This window comes from Homarus americanus, unplaced genomic scaffold, assembly GCF_018991925.1.
Source record: "Homarus americanus isolate GMGI-L3 unplaced genomic scaffold, GMGI_Hamer_2.0 scaffold6894, whole genome shotgun sequence".
NCBI classification, from domain to species: Eukaryota; Metazoa; Arthropoda; class Malacostraca; order Decapoda; family Nephropidae; genus Homarus; species Homarus americanus.
In genome coordinates this window covers 142682-168466 of record NW_024731872.1, presented here as the reverse complement: position 1 = coordinate 168466, position 25785 = coordinate 142682, and the positions used below count along the sequence as shown (strand labels likewise).

At 43.4% G+C, this 25785-nt stretch overlaps 1 protein-coding gene across 2 annotated transcripts in view; it reads right to left on the bottom strand.

Moving 5' to 3' along the window:
- Positions 1-253: 253 nt before the first annotated feature.
- LOC121868067 (insulin-like growth factor-binding protein complex acid labile subunit) overlaps positions 254-25785 on the bottom strand; it is a 60589-nt gene continuing 35057 nt past the window's right edge. Inside the window, exons 2-3 of one of the 2 annotated variants that reach the window (XM_042368337.1) lie at positions 5810-5892; positions 254-5606 (exon numbers count right to left, since the gene is read on the bottom strand). In XM_042368337.1, the coding sequence (XP_042224271.1) occupies positions 3624-5600 (1977 nt within the window). In that variant the 5' untranslated portion in view covers positions 5601-5606; positions 5810-5892 and the 3' untranslated portion in view covers positions 254-3623. The remainder of the gene's footprint in view (positions 5607-5809; positions 5893-25785) is intronic. The other variant, XM_042368336.1, reaches the window with a different exon arrangement.

Genomic DNA, 25785 nt, shown 5'->3' with positions numbered 1-25785 from the left:
TCCGAGTTGCGGAGTTTGATAGTTGTGTCATTGTTGCCTCGACCCTCTCGTTCCTCAACCTCAGGAGGACGAAGTGAGAGAGGGGGGAGAAAGAGAGAGAGAAACAAGGCAAAAAAAGAGAGAAATGAAGTGAAGTGAAATAAGAGGTGTGTGTGTGTGTGTGTGTGTGTGTGTGTGTGTGTGTGTGTGCAACTCTGTATTATTTCTTATCACATGTTTCTTGGGTCTCAGAGCAGGACAAATAAAACACCAATTATAATACAATTTTAAGTATATTTTCACAATACCAGAAAATACAAGTGTTATTCCCTTACACGGTTTAGTATCACAGATTGGGTTCATGGAACTTGTCATTACGTTAGGGCACAACAAAGACGACTCCATGGTGCTAAATGTTTAAAGACAGATTTTTAACACGTACATCAAGGAGAGTCGTGGTGGTGTTACATGCTCTTGGATATGCGAGTGAACATTTCATCAAAAGTTTTCCAAATTTTTAAGATATTTAATTTTTTTTTCTAAATGTTTTGTTTGGACTTTACGTCATATCCAGTAACTGAAATGAAAACTTTTGATAATGTTACAATTGAAACCGCTGTAGGTTTTCCAAAGCTAACTCTCTAAATGAAAAAAAAAAATATTTCCACGTTACATCTGGTTAATTTTTGTTTTAACCTTTAAGCTGTTGAATACAATTGTCTGTGGTAGTCAGAAAAAAAACGATAAAGTGTGATAATGGCACCGAAGGGGTTAATAATGTGTAGAATAAAAAATTGACAAAGTTCAGAGGTACACACTACTAAGGCAACAGTTCCCGTCCGTGGAGGAGGTGTTGGCCCATGTTGGCGGGTTCCAACCATCAACAGGCATAGTTTGTTTACATCCAGCAAGCTGTCTCTCATTACTTGGAAACAAACAGACGAGTATTCAAAGTTGTTCCTTAACCAGACAATACATCATACATATAAGTTTGTATTTAGCAACCAACACTGATTTACAATTTAGTTAACTCTTCATATTTTGGAACAAATTAACGCTTACAGTATGGTGGATAAGAACGACAGGATTACAAGACCTTATAAACAGTATGTCCTTCCACCTCGTCTGTTTCACTTTGGTACCCTTGACGAAATGCAAATTCATGAAAAAAATATATATGTACAAGTAAACAAATGTTATCTACCTTAAATCTTCTTGTGATTCTTATCTTATCTCTATTTTATTTACTTATTAAGATAAAGGTCCCTTAAGTTAGCCATTAATTCAGCTGTTAAGGTTAAGTTGTGTTATTTGTCCCCACACAGGAGGACACAGTACAGTAGTTTAACCTTATCGGAACAAAGTGTTATCATGACTACACCAGTAAACCTATACACTCGCCTGCACCTTACATTACCATGCTACAACAACCATATAAAGTGTATGTGTTTGTTTCTGTCTGTGTGACTTCATATTCCAGAAGCGTCTAACAGAGATAAAAAAAAATCAGTGTTATATTTATCTGTTGTATTGCTTTTGTTTTCCCCGTTTCTCCTTGTGAAGTTAAAGTCATGTTGTCGCTCATTTACATATTGATTTATGATCTCTCTAACTGTAAATTAATCCTAGTAACATCTTAAGACATTTCAAATACAATCAATTATCCGGTGTGTACGTTCTTTATAATGATCGGTAAGCAAATATTGACAGAAAATTGGAAAACTACAATTGGTGGCAAGTGGCGGGAATCTTGAGAGAGTTGTATGTGACTACTGAAGGCGCTGAGGAAGGTATTGTAAGATTCTTAAATGGGATGTGTTTTGACCAGTAGATTATTAGCATCTGAAGAGCATATTCTCCATCGATAATATGCCTCAGTTAAATACAAATACTGTACCATTATCAGTAGCTCAGGAGGGTCAAGCATATTTACTTTTCACCAAAATCAATATACAAGAGTATATTTGTGAGCTACTTAAAGAATGACATATTGGGGGTGTGTGTGTGTGTGTATTTTTTTATGAACACAAGATAGTTTAATGTTTATGAATGTTGTCTCTCGTCTGTGTTTATCTTGCTTTGATTTTTTTTACCATACAAGCAGTTGGCCAGTCCCTCTCCCTCTCCTCCTCCCCTGGTGTAGATCAGACTTTCTATATAGTAAAGAAAATGTGTTATTTAATTGTTTTCTTAAGACTAATTTCTTTTTCTTTTTTTTACAACCCTAATTAAAGCCTATCATTTAACCATTCGACGATTTCATTACTGCTGAATGTTTTATCGAGTTTATTAATAATAAACTCACTTAGAATTCTATGTATTTTTGTTAATTTTGGTTGATTTCAGGCCAAATGGGTTTCAGCTCTTAATAGAATCCAGCTTAATCATTAATATCTGAACCCAATAGTTGTGACGTTTCCTTAGGGTTAGGGATTAGGATTAAGATTGGGATCTATTATGACTGGATTCTATTTAATCACTTATCGTGTGATACATATTAAAGACAAGTAATTATTATTTATATAAAGCATATTATGGTCGTGTAAGTCATCATTAAGTGAGTCAGACACCCGGAAGGCTCCATAAAATACATTAAGAAAATATTTCATTATCTGACATTTAACTACTTTAACATAAACCATGAACTTGAGGACAAAGGTATCCTAAACATGTACAGAAAAAATAAAGCGAAAAATATTTATATAGAGAACCAGATGCCAAATAAAGTTAGAGATGTGCGATTAAGCTAGTCCTTTATCGAGATTCGAACCTGGTTGAATGGGCCCCTGTTCTGATAGACCTCAACTTAACGTAACTGAAAAGATTAAGGCCCTTTAGGACTGGGGCCCATTAGAATTTGGGGCCTATTGGAACTTGGGGCGGGGAGCTATTTGAGCAGGGCTGTATTTAGAGGAGTGTGTCAACAGTGTCAAGGTGTGGAACTTAAGCTGTCACATGACCAGTGGGGTCCTGTTGCAACCCACAGCGTCCAGGGCGACGGGCGTCATCACCAAACACACTGGTGTGAGCTGGAGTCTTGGCCACACTACTATAACACACGTACAGCGTGACATCTGTTTCGCTTTTTTTCCATAAGCTGATACACGTTAACTTGTACTTGCTGAACCTCAAACCGTTTATTCTTAACAATTTCAATATCGAGTGAGTGAGATGCTCAGTATCAAGGCACAAAATATTCACGGGCATAAGTTTGTTATTTTCACACTTGACAGATTTGGGGACCAGTATGTTTATTGTTTACTTGCAGATGAGGTGGAGGGGTCATTCTGGCAACACTGGTTGAACAGTGTATGCAAGATCTAGATGGTATCAGCGCTGCAGGAGAACTGAGACTGGTGACAACATCAGATAAGGCCAAAATGGTGACAGTAAGGGACGCAAGGCCAAGGGGGTGACACAATACACTGGTGAGGCGGGAGGGTTGTGTTGCAACGTTGCGGTTGGTGTCGCAGCCTGTCTTGCCAGCTTGCCCTTCACACTCCTCCCATGCCTTGGATGCCCCTCTCTTAGGGACTCCACTCAAGTACCCTTTTCAGAGACATCCTCTTTATAAGAGACCCTAATCAGAATCCCCTCTTAGGAACCCTCGACGGTGTGTTCCAAGGACCCAGGTTCTGGTCACTTTAAGGTAGGGGAGACGCTGCCAGCCGCACGATCCTCGGGGCTCTCAGCTCTTTACCGACTTGTAGGTCAATAGTAGACCCTGCGATGCTGTCAACCTCCTCAATAGTGGCGATTGAGGCTCCGCTACGAGGAGTGTACGGCGTAGAGGCGCGGGGGGGACTTCTAGGGCCTGGTGGGCTGTTATCATTGTTGTTCCGGCTCATCAGCTTCTGGGAGGAATCTTGGTCTGCGGGTTCGTTCGTATAATATAAAGCCGAATGTCTTCGTGCCAACAGGAGAGCAGCGACGATCACCAGCAGCAGCGCCAGCACCAGACCGCAACCTACGCCCACAATAAGTGCCATGTGGTCGCCGAAGAATATATCGAGGCTCTCAGTCATGTCTTTACTAGAGTCTGTGCTGAGATGGTCACGGGGTGGTCGTCGTTCGTCGCTCTGTTTATCTCCTAACCAAGCTGGCCACGCTGGGGCATCATCGACACACTCGGGCACGTGGGCCTTGTCCAGTAGCTGCAGTTCCTTACCAGCCAGCTCCGGCGGCCCCGAACACCTGAGGCACCTCGGCGACATGGGCATAATGCGACACACAGACTCTGCGTGAGGATGGCGGGAGGCATGGGGATCCTTCAACCAGTCAAGCATGGGGGCCACATGGCACCGCTGGCATTGCCATGGATTTCCCTGCATCCATACTTTCTCCAGTGAAGCCATGGTAGTAAAGGCAGTGACCAAGTCTCGTTCCAGCCCGCGGAAATTATTGTGAGAGAGGTCGAGGATAGTGAGGTGGGGAGTAGCGAACAATGCAGACACCGGGAACTCTGACAGGTAGTTCCCGGACATATTGAGGCTTTTCAGATGCCGTGACTGGCGGAGCAGGTCACCCGGGAGCTGGGTTATGCCCATCTCTGCTAGCTCCAGGTGTCGCAACTGCCTGGTACGAGGGATTACATGAACCAGCTTATCTACACGCATGGGGTTGCCGGTAAGTCGTAGGTGTCTCAGCCTGGTGAAACCATCGCTCAGGGCGTCAGATCGGAGTCTCGTCAGCCGGTTGTATGCCAGATCTAAATGTTTGAGAGAAGAATTGGCCATGGCCAGGGGATTCATTGAGGCTAGTCGATTATTGGCCAGCGTGAGGGTGGCCAATGGTGGGCCAGACAAGCCGTTTGTCACCAACGTGGACACGTGATTTTCATCGAGGTGCAGCGTCGATAAGTGTCTCGACGCCGCCACCGGCGGCACCTCCGTTAACCTGTTTTGTCGAAGGTCCAACAAGCGCAGCTCCGGAAGTGCCTCTAGAAGTTTAGCTGAGACAGTCTGGAGGCCACACGCAGAGCACCTCACCTCTCGTAAATTAGGAGAATCAATGAAGCGGTCATGTGGCAATATGCCCAAGGCATTGTGACTGATGTCGAGAGTCTCCAGGAGAGAGAGGCCGTACAGCAGCCTGGGCACCATCTCAGGTAGGCGATTGTTTGCCAGACTGAGGTAGCGAAGATTCCGTATGTGGCGAAACACTGCAGACGGCACCGACTCCACCTGGTTGTGACTCAAGTCCAGCGTATGTAGGTTGTCGGCACCCCGGAAATTAGTGTCGATAATGGCGGTGATGGCGTTGTGAGAGACGTTGAGGGTATGGAGGCGCCTGAGTCCCCAGAAAGAGTGGGCCCCTAACGCGGGCACACCTGAGCCCGTCACGCTCAGCATCTCTAGACGGCGATGTTCTTTAAAAATGGGGCCGAGAGTGATGGTGTTGGGGCGACCTGGTGGTGAGCCAATCTCCAGCACCTCGGCGTCAGAGGGCATGTCTAGCACAGGAAGGGGGTCCACAAGCCCTCCTGTATTGCAAATCACCTGGCGACGGCCTCGCAGGTCAAGGGGACAGAAGCACATACGGGGGCAGGAACCTGGTGGGGCAGCGGCCACACACGCCGCCGCCGCCACACACGCCGCCGCTGCTACACACAGCAGCCGCATCCGCACCTGAAACAACACATAAATCAGTGAGGGTGTTATGAAGTGTTACACCTGTCACTGTCAGCCATGGTCACAAGTACACGGCAACGGGAAGTTGAATACCGGTGGCGTGAATGGCAGGATCAGGTGGATAAAATAGGAAGTAATTTCACAGTCTGATACTCATTTTATGGAGGAGAGTGAATTGTTAAAATCATCACTTGACTTACAACTGTGACTGGCGTGGTCCCAGCACAGCCGGAGCCTACTCCAGGCAGGCTGACTAGGCCACTGACAGCTCTCACCACTGAAACTAATTTACAAATGAATTTCTTATAATAATTAATATGTCGAAACTAAGATTCAGCTTCAGAAAACAACAGCTATCATAAAGTTTGTGTGTCCTACAAATGTTCAGGCATCAACGTTTAGAGAACATCCTCGGCACCACCACCACCACAAACCGATTGACTGACTGACTGACTGACAAACATCATCCATCCCAAGTGTGGCAGCGTCTACCAGACCAGGAAATATATACTGTTCTTGATTAAATCTTTTTTCTTTATTATTATTTTTTTGAATACGGCCGTCGGGGAATGTGATTGAAGTCAACAGAATGACATTGGTTCCTGAACTTAGTGAGGATAAAGCTCCCTGGCTAGATGACCTTGATAGACTCGTGCACACCACCGCTCACAAGTTGCCGGGTCTTTGTTGCCCATAATGCACCGGATAAGGGAAAAAATACAAATAAACTCATCACTTACAAGCCATAAAGTGCAAAAGAAGGCGTTGTCGCACTGCAGTATAATGTTTAGTGTATACAAGAGCTGTAGTGTAAATAATCATGAAGTACTAATATATTTATCACGTGGTTTAGCCAGACACCGGATGAAGTTATATTCTGCGGTGTTGACTGTCAGTTTGTGTTGGTAAAAATATAATGCAATATATATCATACCCCAACACAAAGGCCTCCTAGAGAAACAGTGTGAGTGCGTGCAAGGCCCACTCACATATTTGTCCTGAATTCGCTCCCGCCAGAATACCCAGCAAGCATATCGTGTCATACAAGCCCTCACCAACACAAACATCAATATCCACGCCAACACAAACACCCACATCCACGCCAACATCCGCACGAACAATCATCTACCACATCAAGCCTCGAGTTACTACATCCCTGGATCCGCTGTCTACATCTACACTCACACCTGTGCTCTTACCTACACTTAAACAACAATTGCTTACCTAAATCACGCCCGAACCTCCTCCACCCACACCACCACCCACACGCCCCCTACCCTCCACCCTACACTAACGCCTCCACCCTACACCTACACTAGCACATATTATTATAAACTTCTAACCAGCTGGAAACGAGGGCACATCAGGCACCAGCTGGAAGAAATATTTCACAGCTGGGCACCAAGTTTAACATAATTTTGGCTAAACTTTGTGTGGCGTAGGTTAGGTTAGATTAGATAAATACGTCCTCACATTTCTAGTTAATGAGAATATTTAATATCTTTAAGAATGTTATCCCGTGACGCCACTAACTAGGGGATAAATTTAACGTACGAGGCTCTAAGAATCCAGACTTTAGCGCCACAATAGAGGACCATAGACAGAGTCACATCCGGGCCGGTGTTGGGTGACTTCCGGTAATGGCGACCTCTCTCTCTCTCTCTCTCTCTCTCTCTCTCTCTCTCTCTCTCTCTCTCTCATCCCTTTAAATAAACAATAACGTCAAATACACCATTATGTAATATGATCCGTGAATCACATTAATACAAACCAATTAATTCGCCCCGGGTGATGAAAGCTATATACCCATCAGGTTATACTATCTTCTGGTGCGGAGATTAAACAGTTAACACACATCCAAACAAACATGGCGGTCAGGAAGAGAATTTTTACAGGAGGAATAATATTAGGATACTGACATCATCGGCATACTTCGCTCGCTCTCCTTCCTTCCTCCCTCACTCCTTCCTTCTCCTCTAGATCTTATTCCCTCTCTCCCTCCCTTTTCTCTTTCCCAGTTCCTTCCTCACACTTTATCCCTCTCTTTCCATCCTCCCTTCCCTTCTATCCCTCCCAACGCATTCCTTACTTTCTCCCTCCTTTGCCAACATTCTCCCTCCACCCCCCCCTTTCTTCTCTCCCTGCCAGCATCCTTCCTTCATTCCTCCCTTTTTCTCTCCCTTCCAGCATTCTTCCTTCATCCCTCCCCCTCTTCCTTCACACTTCAGCCTCCCATTATCCAAAAATTCTTCCATGTAGTTCACTTCTTTATGTCTACTCTTCCTTTTTTATCAATTATCTCTTCTTCTTCTTCTTCCTGCTCCTCTTCCTCTTCTTCACAGGTCTATTACATTTATTTTAGTCTCTATCACTACTACGGCCTCCTCCTCCTCCTTTCTATTCCTTCTACTCCCATTTGCTTCTTATTCTTCCCTTTTTTCGTTGCTCTTCCCTATCTTTTTTCCTCCCACTCCTCTTTTTTCCCCTTTCCCTTCTTCCTCCTCACTCCTCCTCCTCTTCCCCTTTCCATTTCCTTATCGTTCCTCCCCGCCCTCCTCCTCTTCCTCTCTCCAATAAACATCACTGTGTTCTCGTGTTTACACTTTCATTACTAATTTCCGGTTCTCCTCACCCTAACTTGACCTACCTGACCTGACCTGACCTCTGTGACGGCGTCCAAACACCTCTGCTTTAGTTACTTTTCGTAAGAGGAGGATGTCAAGAATATGGTTTACCTTGAGCCAATCGGATGCCTTCTCACAATGTATATAAGATAAGAGTGGAGGAAACTGTAGCTGGTCTATTGGCCCATAATAGACAGTCCCGTTTACACCCATCCCCTATCACTCATATATCCGTCCAGCCTATATATGAAGCTTTCCAGCGTGTTCGAGTTAATGATGATGTTTGGTAACTTGTTCCACTCATCCACTATTCTATTTCCAAAACAATGTTTATCTATCTCGCGCCCAAGTCTAAAGTAGTCTGATTTAAAACCATTGCTACGAGTTCGCTCCTGGTTGGAAAGTTTGAGTACCTTTGTTATATCAAATTTGTTTAATCCTAACTTCCATTTATACACCTCGATCATATCGCCCCTCACTCGAGGGAGTGCAAATTCAGATGTTTTAATCTGTTTCGATATTCATGGTTCCTAATGCCCGGGATTAGTCCTTACAATAATTTATAAATATTTGTCTTTAGATACGTTCTTACATACTTAGTTAAGGGAGAAGAAATAAATTCACAATTACCTGAACTATTTGACGTCAGAAGTGTTCTCAACTTAACTAATCGCTCGGGAATATTTACACACGAACATTAAAAAACAGATCTTGTCCTTGTATATGTTCTAATATGACTTAGGAGAGAAAATAAAAATAGAAAAATATCATCACACGCCATCTTATAAATCTGGGTGTTTATATAAAGTGGGAAAAATTGACGTAACAGCTTGTGAGGTCTTGTGGGTGGTGGTGGCGGCCGGGTGGTGAGTGTCGGAACCCTGAGAGGATGTAAACAAAGTGTAGAGAGTGACGCTGAGGTGATGGTGACTCTTGTAACCCGAGGTAGGATGACGATGGGGAGGATGGGTCTCGGGGAGGATGATGGCGGGAGAGGAGAAAAGGAAGGAGAATATAAGGGGAGGAAAGGGGATGAAGAGAGGATGGAGGATGGGAGGAGGAAGGGACGGTAACAGTGTCGTAACCTGAGGTGGAGGAAGGGGAAGAGGGGTAAGAGGAGGAAGGAGGTAGAGAGAAGGGAGATAAGAAAAGGAAAGAGGAGGAATGGAATGAAGGTAAGAAAGGCAAAGAAAGGGAGATGAAGAAAATGAGAGTGAAATAAGAGTGAGAAGAGGAGGAGAGAATGAGAGGAAGGGAAAGTAGAAGAGAGAGATAGAAAGAGTAGGACAAGAGACGTATGGGGAGGGAGGAGAGGAAGTAAAAAAGAGCGTAGGGGGAGATAAAGAACAGTACACAGGGGAGATCAGAGTATCGTGAGGGGGGAGAGAGGGGCATAAAGGGGAGAAAGGGGGAGATAGTGAGAGATTGGAGGAAACGCTGTAAATGAAGGACTCGAAGGAGGGATGGAGAGGGAAGAGAGAAAGTAGGGAGGGAGGGAAGAAAGGAAGGAGAAAAAATGAAGGAGGGAGGCAGGAGGAAGAAGAAATGGGGGAGACAGGAGAGGATAAGAAAGTAATAATGGACGCAGGGAAAAGGAAGGGGAAGCAAGGAGGGTGGGTGAAGAGAGGAAAGAGAGAGAGAGAGAGAGAGAGAGAGACTTGGGGATGTGAAAACAAAAAAACACGAAAGAATAGAGGGAGGGAGGGAGGGATTGGAAAAGGTAATATGAGAGAAACGGAGAAAGAGAGAATAGTGGGAGAAGGGCCAGAGAGGGAGAGAATACAGGTGAGGTGTGTGAATGTCGCCGGAGAGTCATTGTATTCGCGACATTCTTCTTCATCTGTGGGAATGCCAGAACGAACCTTCCCCCTCACCACCACCCCTAACACAACAGCCTGACTACACACATCCATGAAGTATACAACGACTAACTCAATTAAGAAATAAAGAACTAACTACTTAATATATTTTACATGTTCATTAGAAAACAATTGGCAACACTATCACTTGTTTTATGATGTCAAAATATAAGAAGTCTTGCAGTGACATAGCGACGTGGTAACAGTGTTAATAAGTTGAAATTTATATCTGATTTTGTTATTATTACTATTATTACTGTTACTTTTTTTAATAGACGAATGTATCGAAAATAAAACAAAACAGCGCGAGTTGTATTGGAGACCATGGAGGTTGCCACACAAACAAATGCCAATCGTATTGTCATAAACGAATAAAGGGATTGAATACGACTGAAAAGGGATTTAGGATTAAGTCTATTGGGTTTGGACAGAACAAAAGACTGCCGGGGTAAGGAGGATTATTCTAAGCAGAATCGGCTCTGGCAAGTAGATTATGGGATTAGTTCTGCTAGCGGCGGTGGGGAGGGTGGTGGATGTGAATGTGGAGGGGGGGGGGGATGAACTAGATTTACATAGAGCTCTCCCACCAATGATGATAAACGTAACATCTGGCAATTTGAAAGATGGTTAAGAACGCGTGGTGATTGCATTCTCATTCTGTTCATTGTTGTTCAAGGAGTAAAAACCTACAGTAAGTTTAGAGAGAGAGAGAGAGAGAGAGAGAGAGAGAGAGAGAGAGAGAGAGAGAGAGAGGCGTGCGTGGTGCATGATACGAGTTGACGTTACAATGTTATTACAAGGAAACGAAATTGAGTTTTGCATTTTATGGTGTTCTGCGGAAAGTGAAGTAAATTTATGTTACAAACTTTTGCAAGCAACAAATGGTAGTGACGAGAAAAGCTAAAACATCCGCCAAATTACACAACATTTATCGAAGTGTTTCTAAACTCAACAGAATCGAAATGGTTACAAGATTTTAATTTAAATGGTTGATATTGATTTCACATATAATGACTAATAAAATCTTTTAAAAAATCAACATAATTATGACAAATATCCTAACATCACAGCAATAGAAAAAAAAATAGTGTTTGACAGCTGTTTACAAAGAATACAACAGATGGCGCTTATTTACAACGTGCTCAATAGACCCGAAGTTATAGTGGAAACCAATTTTATCTGGTGGCGGATTATCAGGAGAACAGACATAACACGATATGACTAAACCACATCTTTGAAAACCTTGTTGCTCGAGGTGTAAAATAATGCCTGTTAATGGGGTGAGTTGACTATGAGGCTAATCCATATTCTCAGATCCACACGTCAAAAATTTACTCACAACAGTACAGTCTCAGAGGAATTAAGATGCCATTTTGGTTCCTAAATCTACACAATAGTTTATGTGAGATTGAGAGAGAGTTCTTCCTCTCATAATTTTATTTGTTGATGGATTAAAGTAATTACTAACCTTACTAAGCACTTAAAGACTTCAGTTGTTGGAGAGCTATATTAACATTACGCCAACGACAGAGTAATGCTTTCTCACGTCTAGGAGATATAATTGACTTAAAACCTCTTAATAATAATCTATCATTGTGACCTCTCTTAATGGAGTCATTTAAAGAACACAATGAACGTAAGCATCTCTAAGAACTCGAGTGGTGAGTCCGGATTTGCAAGGGTTCTTTGTTATCTAATTTCGTCTCTCCGCCATAGTAGTTTTGATAACACTGTAGAAGGTTTTTGGTGATTAATATTAAGTCAGCCTATCAGATACGTTCTTAATTCTCCAGATACGAGGAAAATTAAGTGTCCGAGTCATTGCGAATCTGGCCCTTGGTCTGTAGTGAGGTGAACAGCTGCATCGGGGGACGAAGGGAGGGCGGCAGGAAGGAAGCACCGGTGTGTGGAAGAGTTAGGGCCCATTGTAAATATTTCGTTTTTATCGCCAACAACTTCCGGCGTTAACAGCGTAGAGTGAATTGACAAAATGTCTTAATTAGGGAGAGAAGGACAGCTTAATGACATGTCAGGGTCATTTACGAGTATTTAATGATTATGTCATCTTCCTTTACGTCATTACTAATACTATGAGCCGGAGTTTTAATTGGATATAACTTCATTAAGGAATCGATCGTGTAAAGTGCGTTTTAGATTAGTCATCCTTGTAATGTATAAACAAAAACTGTCCTCTAATATTTTTGATCAGTTTAAGTATTTACTCTTTTCTCTATAAAAACACTTAAGGAATTTCAGTCTTGCTTCAGAGGAGAATTACCCCTCATCTGTCTCTCCCAGTCTCTCCCGAATCTCACTAGACTAACGAGAGACTGTGAATATCTCTAAACAAAGAACTATTATATATTTTTTTTTTTGTTAAGATCATCAGCCTTCCCTCGCCTCCCTGCTGTGAGGGTTGGGACTCCTTCACTAGGGAGGGCAGGGCACCGCCTTCAGTCCTGTCGGGATATTGATGTATCTGTGTTGAACTTGTCCTGTGTGCTGTGCCTCTGGGATGGTCTGGGTTAATGGTTTTACTAAATTATAAAAAAAAAATCATAATGAGAAGAGAAGAATGTATGTTTAGGCCTACATGTATATAAATAGTCCTTTGACACACACACACACACACACACACACACACACACACACACAAACAGGTGATCATATTTCTGGGTCTTATTTGTAGTTTCGAGTTGCCTCAATACGGTAACTTATTCCAAACACGAACCTCCATACGACCGTCCATGTATAGAAATAACCAAACAGCAGAAGCAGCAAATAGTTATAGAGAGAAACACTGTCTCTTTATAAGTTATAGACCATCCAGTTATAGTCGAGATAACCACAACTACCACCAACACCACTACCACTATTACCACTACCAACCACCCCCTCCTGACCCATCCAGGAAGCCCACCACTACCCCCAAAGATGACCATAGATGATAACCTTTTAGCGACGTGTACTGTAAGGCTGTGAATATGTCCCGCCAGTACATCTAGAACTGTCCCGCCAATTTTAGTGAAACTTTATACTGATCTTATGAAGAATAGCCACCCAAGCTTTTTACACCTGATGATTGTTGTTGTTATACTGTTCTTACTACCCTTCAACAACTACTAAGGTCCTTAAGCGCGTAGTAATGTTTGTAATTATACTCGTCTCTATGTTAACTGATGATGATTATACACCCTACCTTGAGTGAGAGGGTTAGGTTAGGTTACATTTCTCAAGGTTACGTTAGCATAAGGGAGATTGTTCATTAAGTGAAATAATTTGGGATGCCTAATCATCAGGTGATCCATCTAATTAAACGTTTACCTGTCTACTTAATAATGTATCTCATCAAAGACTTTAATAATCCGTCGAACAATTACGATGGATACCTATCAGATGTCAAAGGTCATTGCACAAGGTCATAGAGGAAGGTCAAAACAGTTTCTCTAAAAGTTCGCGACCTTAGTTATCTTTACTGTATATGTCAGGTGAAACGGCGGACAAGCTAACATATTGTACGAGGGAGGTGTCACGCTTATTTGGGTGAGAGGCAAAGTATTAGGGAACGGTGTCACCCACATCCACTCACAGCCACCCTACCCGCCCACATCCACTCACAGCCACCTTACCCGCCCACATCCACTCACAACCACCTTACTCGCCCACATCCACCCACAACCACCTTACTCGCCCACATCCACCCACAGTCACCCTACCCACACTCATCACCACTACCTCCCGTATCCATTACTTGTATGCTCATGATTAGCTGGACCAGGCAAAGTCGACCACACCCTGATGATGTGGGGATAGTGGGGATGGTGGGGGAGGTGGGGATGGTGGGGAGGAGGGATGATTACGTTGCGGGGGAGTGTAGAGGGCGTGGTGGTGTGAAGGAGAGAGAGAGAGAGAGGATGGTGTGGAAGGGAAGGAAATCATAGGGTCGAGAATGGGAAGGTGTGATTGGTGAAGGTGTGGAGGGGGAGGAAGGGGCGAGAGTTAAGTTGCAGTGTGACGGAAAGATGAGGGTGAAGTTGATGTCAGTATGATGGTGCGCAGGAGGAAGAAGAGGGTGGAAATCATAGTAGTGTGAGAAATGAGGGTGGGAGAGGGGGGGGGGATGTAAGAGAAGGGGAGAGACATGGATGGACGGATGGACAGATTGAGGGACGGACGGAAGGAGGAAAGGACGGAGAAAGGGACTGGTGGACGGGCAGAGGGATGGATTGGGGGATGGACGGAGGGAAGGTGGATAAGGGTCAGGGGTGGTAGGACAGGAGGAAGTCTAACAAGCAGGTTACGTCAGTGCCTGGGTGTGAGGTGAAGTAATATGGGTGTGGGGGTGTGAGGGATGTGACCTAAATAATGTTGATTGCTAGTAAGACACACAGCTCGGTGTTGGTGGCGCTACGAGTCACGCTGTAAGGTGGTGCGTGACTCCTGCTGTTGGTGGCAGTGAAGCTGTTGGGGGAAAGTGAGTGTTTTTTTTTTTTTTTAAGTTGAAGGACGAACTCTCACTCTTGCTCTGCTGCTGTTACAAGTGGAGGAAGACAATTGGTCCCCCTGGTGTTGAAGGAGGGATCACAGTTCATCTTCCCCTACCCTGCTGCAGATGGTGTTGTATATGAAATAAATGGAGCCAATTTTCCTGAGTTTAGTTAGGAAAGGAAAAACATAGCTAAGACGAACCCTTGTCCTGTTGGTGCAAGTGGTGGTGTTGCCTCAATTGGTGATGGGGGAGGAGGGAGAGTGGCTGTTTCTGAGGTTAAGGGAAGAATCCTAGCTAATACGAGTCCTTGGCCATCCCTCGAGGCACTCCATCACATCCCTCGGGACACTAGGAGGAGGAGGTCACACGCCCGAGTAAACACGGCAAGGCTTTGGGGATCACCTGGGCTGTGGCGGAAGACCTCTGCCTGCCCTCCTGCCTCCGTCGTGTTGATCTTGGCTCCAGCTAACTGATGTAGAAGACAGCCCAAGACGTCTTCAAAAATAATTCATTTTACAAGACAAACAAATAAGCCGTACCATGAGACGCTAAATCGACACACCACAACAGACAGACTCGGGAAATCGGATCATGAAATTAATAAAAAAAATAATAGTTTTGGTCCATAAATATTACTAATTACAGACGGCAACGACAAAAATTCGACTCGGAATTTTTCCCAAGTAAGCCAATATAATCAAGCCATTTTATTAACGCAAATAATTCACACTTTCTCCTCAACTTGAAAGACAAACACTGATACATCATTTAGTAATTATTACCATCAGCCTGGGAGCACAGTATCGCCTCGCCTGCACTGATGCCAACCACTCCCCACTAATCGGTGACCGCCACTGGTGGATAGAGGTACTTAGGTGAGGACCCCCATGGTAGTCAAGTACTGAACAGACCAACCACACACACACACACTATATGACCCCAAGGTAGCAGGGTAGGGCAGCGGACTACAGAAACTGATCAGGACCCTTCTATTACAATTTACTGCCTTCACTTAATAACCCATCACACCCTCATTCACCACATCACCCATTGTACACACGACCCTGAACCCACCACCCACCTCACAACACCCACCCCACAACCTAACACCCACCCCACAACCCAACACACACCACACAACCCAACACACACATACAACCCAACTCTCACCCCCAAAACCTCCACAACACTACGTAATACCAACCAAACACACTACAATACACCCACCACAAAACCCATAGCCCACCACAACCCACTACACAACCCAAGAGCCACCACACAACCCACAGCCCACATACCCCACGATCTACCACATACACTACCCAGCACCCACCACACGTCCCCTTCCTTAATCCAGAGGAGCCACGAGCGACCACAACAAGGGCAGGGTGGCCGAGAACCTGACAACAACAACACATTCCTCCACCAGCGACAACACCCTCTGTGGCCACGCGGGGAGGAGCGAGGAACGACTTACTGAAAGACCATTTGGATGAGGAGGGGGGTAGCTTGGTCTGACCCGTTGTTGTTGAGGGAGGGAATTGTGGGTAGGAGAGGGAGGGAGGGACCTCATTTAGTTAGGTTAGGTTAAAAGAGGAAGTATTGAAACATTAACAGGACCTCAGATGACCTTTGATCCAGCGTTAGACAGTTAATCTCCGACAAGAATACCGTATTGAGCATCAGCGACCTTATCCACCTCTCCTCCAAGTCGGACCCCAACGTAACGTCACTAATAACGCGAAATATGAATTACATCTTGGAGGTAATGACAGTGGGGGGAAAACCAATGTAATTACGGAGGCGGTGGCAAGACAAAGTAATCCTGGTCATTAGGAGGACCAGGACGTGTGACGAGGAGAGATGATACTCGGAAGGTAGATGTAAGATAATGTCGAGGGCAGGATGTTGGTGCTGATGAGGACCTGACTCTAAAGCCACCACCAGGAGTAAGTTGGCTCATCGCTCAAATGCAGTAATATTAACTTAGTGCCGCCACAGGACAAGTCAAAACATGGTGTGGTGCTGTCGTGTGGTTCATCTACGCTTCCTTCCACAAGAAAATGAACGTCCTATGTGATCTTGAGCGTCAGTACGTGGAATCATGATGGTAAACACACCTGCACTTGGAAACATGCAATAAATCTATACTTGAATGATCTATATCCTATGGCTGGAAACATGTAAGATATCTATGTAGGAGAGAGTATCCTTGTCAGTCTGCATGCTTGAAGTGTATATAGATCATGAACACATATGAACATGAAATTAAGATAGAAAAAAAAAACCTGTTCTTGAAAATACATGATCTAACATATCTTTGTTCGCATGTCTGTATTCCTTGGAACAACCATCCATACTTGAAAGTTAAAGTGTAGGGTCAGTGAAGGTCATCTGTAGTTGACCTCAGGACTTCTCTGTTGAGCATTGGTATTAAAGTAACGGTGTTCCTCAACCTTATAGTGTAGAATTATCCACACAAAAAAAGTCCATTTATCCTCAATTGTTTTATAATTCTGATGAAACACACAGACGGAGTTTTCTCAATATTTTCATTTATGTGCAACAAAAACGAATGATTTTTTAGTTATAATACCTTCGTAATGTAAACCTAAGACATAGTTAACGTCAAGATAAATTTTCGATAATTCTCTATATTCTAAAAACAACTTTGAGTGACCTTGTTGGATGTTAAATGATCTTATGTTTTAACCCAGTAAGTGGTTTTTGTAACTCACACAAACAACAACAACAAAGTTGCAATATTTATGCCATTAATGAATATATGATAACAGTCAGTTCTAATGGTTAAGTTGGGATGGAACTTATTAGTAGGACTGACAGCTGATAGGACTGACAGCTGATAGGACTGACAGCTCGTAGGACTGACAGCTCATAGGACTGACAGCTCATAGGACTGACAGCTCATAGGACTGACAGCTCATAGGACTGACAGCTCGTAGGACTGACAGCTCGTAGGACTGACAGCTCATAGGACTGATAGCAGGACTGACAGCTCAGGACTGACAGCTCATAGGACTGACGGCTCCTAGCTGACAGCTCCTAGGACTGACAGCTCGTAGGACTGACAGCTCGTGGGACTGACAGCTGGGACTGACAGCTCATAGGGGACTGACAGCTCATAGGACTGACAGCTCATAGGACTGACAGCTCGTAGGACTGACAGCTCATGGGGCTGACAGCTCATAGGGACTAGGGCCCATTTGACCTGCAACCACGACAAGCCCATCCTGTGCCTCTGGTCCTCAGCCTGAGCCATGGTACGTGTGTGCTGACTAAATATGGCGTCTGCTGACTTTTTCCCACTATTATTTAGATGTCAGCTGTGGTGACGTACCTGGAGGTGGAGGGAGTGTGTGTGTGAGGTGGAGAGTGTGTGTGTTGGGTGGCGGGAGTGTGTGTGTGTGTGTGGAGGTGTGTGTGTGTGTGTGAGGTGGAGGGAGTGTGTGTGAGGGTGGAGGTGTGTGTGGTGGAGGGAGTGTGTGTGTGGTGGAGGAGAGGTGTGTGTGTGAGGTGGAGGGAGTGTGTGTGTGAGGTAGAGGAAGGAAGGAAGGAAGGAAGGAAGGAAGGAAGGAAGGGGTTAACGTGAATGCAAGTGAGAAGGTAAGAAGGGGAAAGTGGAGTGAGATAAAAAATTACGTCACTTGAGAGGGAATGATGTTAAGGATGTGTGGGGGAAGGGATTGACGAACAGGGTGCGAAGGAAAAGGGACGGACAAGAAGGAGAAGGAGTAGGGAAGAGAGGAGATGTAAAGGTAGGGAAGAGAAGGCAAGAGCCAAGTCACAGTCTACACCCCTTCTTCCTTCCTTCTATACTCCTTCAATTTCCGATTAACCCATTTCCTTCTTTTGTCTTCTATCACCTCCCTCTTTCTCCTCCTAAAACGAAAAAAATGACGTCGCTCCATAATATCAGGCTATCGAGGGTCATCACGTTTAAGTCCACCATCACACTATGTATTGTACTGTTGTTTCATATGACTGTTTTGGTGTTATTAAATTCTTACGTCGATAGGATTTTTTTGAGTGTTTGGAAAAGGCACACACGCTCTCTCTCTCTCTCTCTCTCTCTCTCTCTCTCTCTCTCTCTCTCTCTCTCTTATCCCCCAGTCACCTCTCTTCGTCACCCTCCTTCCCTCCTCCAAGTTTTTCTCTCTCCTCTTCTCTCCTCTCTTCTCCTCCCCTCCTCTCTTTTCTCCTCTCCTCCCTCCCCTCTCCTCCTCCTCCCTACCCTCTTCTCCTCCCCCTCCCCTCCCCTCTTCTCTCCTCCCTCCTCCCCCTCCCTCCCTCTCCTCTCCTCCTCCCCTCTTCTCCCTCTCCCCCCCCTTCCCTCTCTTTGGTATATGTAATTGTGGCGAACATGGAAGTATACTCAGCAGTAAAGGGCATTAATATGAGTGGGGGAGGGGAGAAGAGAGGGAGGAAGTTGAGGGTATTAGAAGCAGGGAGAGAGGGGGAGAATGGTATGAGAGGGGAAGGAGAGAGGGGAGAATGGTAGGAGAGGGGAAGGAGAGAGGGGGAGAATGGTAGGAGAGGGGAAGGAGAGAGGGGGAATGGTAGGAGAGGGGAAGGAGAGAGGGGGGAATGGAAGGAGAGGGGAAGGAGAGAGAGAGGGAAGAAATGTCAAAACTCTCTTCATCATAAGTCAACTAAAAGTCAAGAGGACCAGAACAAGACCTCAACAAGACTTCAATTGGACCACAAAAAGACCTCAACAAGACCACAACAGGACCACAACAAGACCATAACAGAACTTCAACAAAATAACAATAAGACCACAAAACCACCAGGGGACCACAACAGAGCCTCAACAGTACATCAACAAGACCACAAAAGGACCACAACAGTACATCAACAGGTTCCACCACCCTCAGGAGCCATCAACGTCTGCTACCACAAGAGTCATGGCACAGATTATCAGACATTAACCTCATAGGGGGAAACCGCCCGGGAGTGACGTGTGGCAACCCATCACTCCTGAAGGTGTTGGCAGGTGTTAAAGAAGGCGTAGACAGGTGTTAAAGGTGTAGACATAGTCTTAAGGTGTAAACAGGTGATAAAGAAAGTGTAGACAGGTGATAAAGTAGGTGTAGACAGGTGTAAACAGGTGTTAAATAGGTGTAGACTGGAAGGTTTCTAAGTTAAGAGTTTCATAGGGTTGGCTACCGAGACACACACACACACACACACACACACACAGAGGCCAGTTTTGTTTTGTTTTACACGTCCATCCCTCGCCATTATCTGGACAGAACACGGAACAAGAATATTTAATTTAAGAGTCTATGAATCCCTAATTGATATACGTCGTTCTTCATGTTTGGAAATTCGGGTTGTTATCACTATTTATGTCGTGTAATTAAGTGACCACCCCCCCCCCCTCCCACGCCCCCGCCCTCATTTTATCGGTAAAAAAAAAGTTGTGTTTTTAATCGTGTTTTTTTTTCATGTTTTTGTTTAACTTCATCGTAAATATGATGTCTTGATTTTTTTTCTATTCGTAAAAAAAATTGGTGTCAAGAAAAAGTAAGAAATATACAGTGGATAAAGTATAAGAGGCAGAGAGAAGAAGAGTTAGATGTAGAGTAAAGAGTGCAGGGAGAGACGTAAATAGCAGGTGTAATGAGGGCAACAGGTGAGAGTCACAACAACAACAAACAGGTGTGAAGCAGCTGTCACGAGGAGGAGAAACGAGAGAGGGTAGGGAAGGGGAGAGAGTGGTAAGGGGTAAGGGAAGAAAAAGGAAAGAGAAAGGGTTAGGGCGAGGAGGAGGAAGAAAAGGAGAGGAAGGAGGGATTAAAAACTAGTACGAGTGGGTAGAGGAGGAAGATAGGAGGAAGGAAAGGACGAGGAACATACATGGAGGGTGAAGGGCAATGGATGGAGGAGAAGTAAGAGGAGGCTAGGTGGGGGAATGCGGATGGAGAAGAGGAGGGGAGGTGGGTTAGGTGATGTGAGCCAGGTACAGGTAACACATGAGAGTCTTCAGTGTGGCGGACACAACACAGGTCAACTTACCTCAGCCTCACACCCCAACACATCCCGGTGAGCTCTTTTTTCCCCCTGCCTTTATTTTTCATCTCCTCGACATCAGATACGACGCGCGTTGCTTCACCAGATGATGCTATTCCGGACAGGGGGTCGTCTAAATACAATTATATAACTGTGTATTTTGAGCTTTCTGGCTGGCATGCTCTTTCAATAAAACCATTATTTTATTATTACACACACACACACACACACACACACACACACACACACACCCTTAAGGGCTTCGCTCGCCTGTCTCGTCCCCGGGGTCATTATAGTGTCATGTTGAGTCGAGCGATAAGGATTATTATCATAAGCTGTGTCGTTTAGATGTGATCCATGTTAGCCGTGTGGGTTATAGGGTCATGATGGGTGGCCCCTACGAGGGTCTGTTTGTTTAGGCCCCGTTAAGGAAGGCAGTCCTGGGTGGTACTTAACTAGTTTAAAAGCCACGTGTAATAGGGCATACCTTGTGTGTCCTACCTGTCCCCTCGTTAACGACTAATTGAGCAGGTTATTACTGTACTGGCAAGATGTTAATTACTAGGTTGTTCGAAGGTAGTAATTAGTAACCTGTGATTTCAGTGAGGGAGATAAAGAGAGAGAATAGAAAAAATGCCTATCGTTTTTTCATATATCCAAAATAAGTCGTTTTCTGTCTGTCTGTGTGAAAGTTTTCCCCACCTGTCTGTTGGCTGAGGAATTAGTTAGTGAGAGGAGACGTGGAGGAGGCAACCCTCTCTCTGCGTATCAGTTGTCAGCTGATGTTAAAAAATATTACTATTAACATAAAACAAGAAGAACAGGTTTTGCTTGACACACACATACACACACACACACTCTCTCTCTCTCTCTCTCTCTCTCTCTCTCTCTCTCTCTCTCTCTCTCTCAGTACCTCTAGGCCTGAGAGATACCATCAACAGCTGTTCTGTCCACGTCAGGTAAAGCCCACAATTACCTTTCATTCAAGACACGTATAGTAATTATATACTTCATTAACTTAATCCTAGTAAAACGTCCTTCTCAAGGGTTCGGATCCTCTATATATGGAATCCAACGCTCTAAAGAGATTTGAATCCTCTATATCGAAAGTACTATAGAGGTTATGGGATTCGGTTTTTACGAGGTTCGCATCGTCTGTATAGAGAATCCATATTTAATACATGTAAAAAGAATCTGGGCTTCAGAGTTTAAGAGGTTTGGATCTTCTTTAAAAGGAAGAGTATTGGAGGTTATGGGGTTGTAATTCTAATAGGTTCTGATCCAATATATATATATATCTTGATAAAATCACACGGGAAAATGGAAACAACGGAGTACCTTAGCTTTCGTCTTTATTCAAGACATCTTCAGAGGCAACTAGATTACATGGACAGAGGCAAATATACAGGGTGACTAAAATGAGGTCAGGTCATAATGATGACATCCAGTGACCCTTTGGAATTTTTAGACAAGCTTAATAATATTGTCCCTAGTATCACATTCAAAATTGAAAGAGAAATAAGTGAATCCCTTCCATTTCTTGATATGCTTATCATGAGAAATGGCCAAAACTATAAATTTAAGGTATATAGAAAGCCCACACAGGTAGACAGTTTCATTCACTTTTTATCCAATCACCTTGAGTCTACCAAAATGTCAGTTTTTTCTGCTATGTTCCTACGATGTCTGCGTATTTGTGACTCTGAATTTATTGACGACGAATTTAAACACATTCGTTCTATTGCACAGAAACTTGGGTACCCTTCTGTGTTTGTTGATCGTTGCTTTAAAAGGGCTAAAAAATCCTTTCATTCCTCTGTAACCAGACAAGTTCCTACACTTAAGAATATTTTGACTCTGCCCTATCGTGATGAATTTGTCCCTTTAGTTCGGTCCCTCAAGCTTCTAAATATTAATGTTGTTTTCAAGTATGACTCAACCATTACCAATATGTTAATAAGGAATAGCCCAAGTTTGAATGTAAATGGAAGTGTTTATTGTATTCCATGTAGCCAATGTAATTGTAATTATGTAGGTCAGACAGGAAAAACACTGCAGCTCAGAATCAAACAACATAAGTATAATATCAGAACTGCATCTGAAAGCAGTGCCTTGTTCGTTCATGTTAGGAATAATAATCACCCCATTGCTTGGGAAAAAAGCTTAGAAGTATTCAAATCATCTTGTGTCACAGAAAGACTTCTGGTTGAAGCTAGTTTGATTAAGGAATTAAAATCAATAAACCTTAGTGATGGTCAGTTCAAAACTGATAATATGTTACATAAATTTATTTGTCAGTGGCCCAAGGTTAAAACTGCTTTGAAAACCTTTGATCTTGATGTATGACAGTTATTTTGTGGGTCCCTTTTTTCTGACCTGACCTGTCTAGTCACGTCACCACCCTTCTCTTAAGCTCCTCTACGGTTGTGTTGGTGTGGGGATTAGTGGATGTCATCATTATGACCTGACCTCATGTTTTTAGGTCACCCTGTATATTTAAGCCTCTCTCTGTCCATGTAATCTAGTTGCCTCTGAAGATGTCTTGAATAAAGACGAAAGCTAAGGTACTCCGTTGTTTCCATTTTCCCGTGTGATTTTATCAAGATTTATCTTATCCACGTTTTCATTGTGGATTTACATGAAATATATATATATATATATATATATATATATATATATATATATATATATATATATATATATATATATATATATATATATACGGAATCCAACTCTTCTTAAGTAGGAAATTATGAGATTCGGATTCCAATTTACTAGGCTCCTCTATGAAAGGAATCCAGCTTTAAGTATATATTATTTGGGGGGTTGAATCTAAGAGGTTCGGATCCTCTATATAGAGAATCGAACCCTAAATACAAAGGATTCGAGGTCTAGTTTATCAAGGTTAAATTATCTTCGTAACTGGTAATGTAAGAACGTAACTAAGTGGCTCACATAAACAAATTGTACGCTATATTACACTGAAACTTTACTTGAGTCTGTTGTTTACTCTCGACTGGGAGAATTATTTAACTTGCGTGTGAGGAGGATAACGTTGTGGTGTAGTCTCAGCTCCATTTTGCCTCCATTATAAATAAGCATTGTTTATATATCACAGTACGTGTTTACTTTGAAGATATATGTGAATATGTCCTAATATATATTTTTTCTGTATTCTTTCCGTCCAGCCAAACAAGATATTAAAAAAATTCGGATCCTCTCTATAAGAAATTTATTTCTTGTGTATAAGGTATAGGATTCTTCTTTATTGTGCCCAGCCAACATGTAAGCAAGGTTCAGATCCTCTCTATATGAAATCCAACTCTGGCTATACAGGATCCAATTTCTTGTCCTCACGTGCAGCTATTTTTTTTGGTAAATTTTTTGTAGTATTTTTCCCTATTGCCATTTTAAGTGTAAATCAACGCTAGAAGTATAGAGGCAGACGATCTCTCTCTTTCTCTCGAACACCAGGTGAGAAGGAGTCTGTAACCTACCTAGCTTAGAACACTACTTTAAATAGATGCCAGAAAATCCTGCCGGATGATGTCGGCAAAAGTACAGAGTCTCCCTCGGGCGCCACTAAGCGTGTATACTATTTAATGGTGTATAATCTTAATGATTCGTAGCCTTAATGGTGCATAGGCGTGGTGAATATCCTTAAAAGTGTATGCATTATTTATAAAGGTGTATACTATAATTATACAAAACTTAATACGGTGGACACTTTAACGATGTACACATATTGGTGTACATTACTTAACCCCTTCACTACGGGGACGCCAATCTTATTTGGCCAACACCAGACGATATTATTCAGCTCAGAGGATGACCCCGTACACAAATGGCGTTAGAACACAGGCTAAGTTATGGCGTTAAGGGCTATAAGTTATGGCGTTCAGGTCTAAGTTATAGTGATATGAGAACACTGACTCTCCCATGCAACGTCACTACGGCAAAAGGCAAAAATGGCGCCGAAAATGCAAAAGGACTCTCTCGTAAGTTCGTAATAAAGTAAATTGTCTTTTGCTCTGTTACTGGACAATAATTTAATGACGTAAGAGTCTTTGAGAATGCGAGATCGTAGCGGGGAAACGGATGGTGTGGCTAGGGAAGACTGAGTGCGGCCGGCTACTGGTAACTATAGTGTGTGAGACAAGGTTAACCGCTGACTACCCTCCCCTCCCGCCTACTCGTGCCCGTCACACCGCAATCCTCGCTACTGGACGCAAGTGCACGCACGAAAGCAAGCACCGCCATGTCACACAACCAAAGGTATCTACACACACACATGTAATCATAGACAGGCGCACACACACACACACACACACACACACACACGTAATCACAGACAGGCGCACATGGATAAGCACTCTCACACGCACACAATCATTTCCATGCACGTAACCAAAGGCATGCACACATACGCACGCGATCCCAAACACGCACACATGGATAAGCACTCACACGCCTGCATATTTACACTCGCATTATAAAACTACGGAAAAATACAACCCAGTCCCCATTCACACTCCTAATTCCTTCCTTACATCACAGCCTCCCTTCCTGGCCCTAGACACTACTCACCCACAACCATTCTTCCACACATACACATCTAGAAAAAAGTTGTATCTCTTATTTTTCTGTTGTTGATGAAGGCAGTAATTAATCTCATATACGCCATTAAAGACCTTAGTTGTTGAAGCCCAGAAATGCATTATAACATCATCATCATCTATAGGTACAGTCGACCAAAGATGCATCGGCCCCCCACCCTGGCTCTTGAATTCACAATTTTACTTGGCAATACTTGGTAAAGGGTAAAGGAAGGCTGTATGTAATGGGGATAGTGATAAGTGGGTCTTTTTTCGGCTGTATCACTGTTGGGATAATTATTAAACAATCTAAAGGTAGCATTTTTATAATAGTCGTCATTATTTAAGATCATGAGATGCTTCCAAATGTTCGTATATTTCCGTAAGTAATGAACAAAATATATTAATGAAAGGGCAACTCTACTACAACTAGGGCTGCCACAAGATTATCACTTCAGTTTTCTTCATTATTTAAGAAAATATACGAGCATTTGGAAACATTTCATGATCTTAAATAATGATGACTAGTTTATTATTATAAAAATGCTACCTTTAGATTGTTTAATAATTATCCTA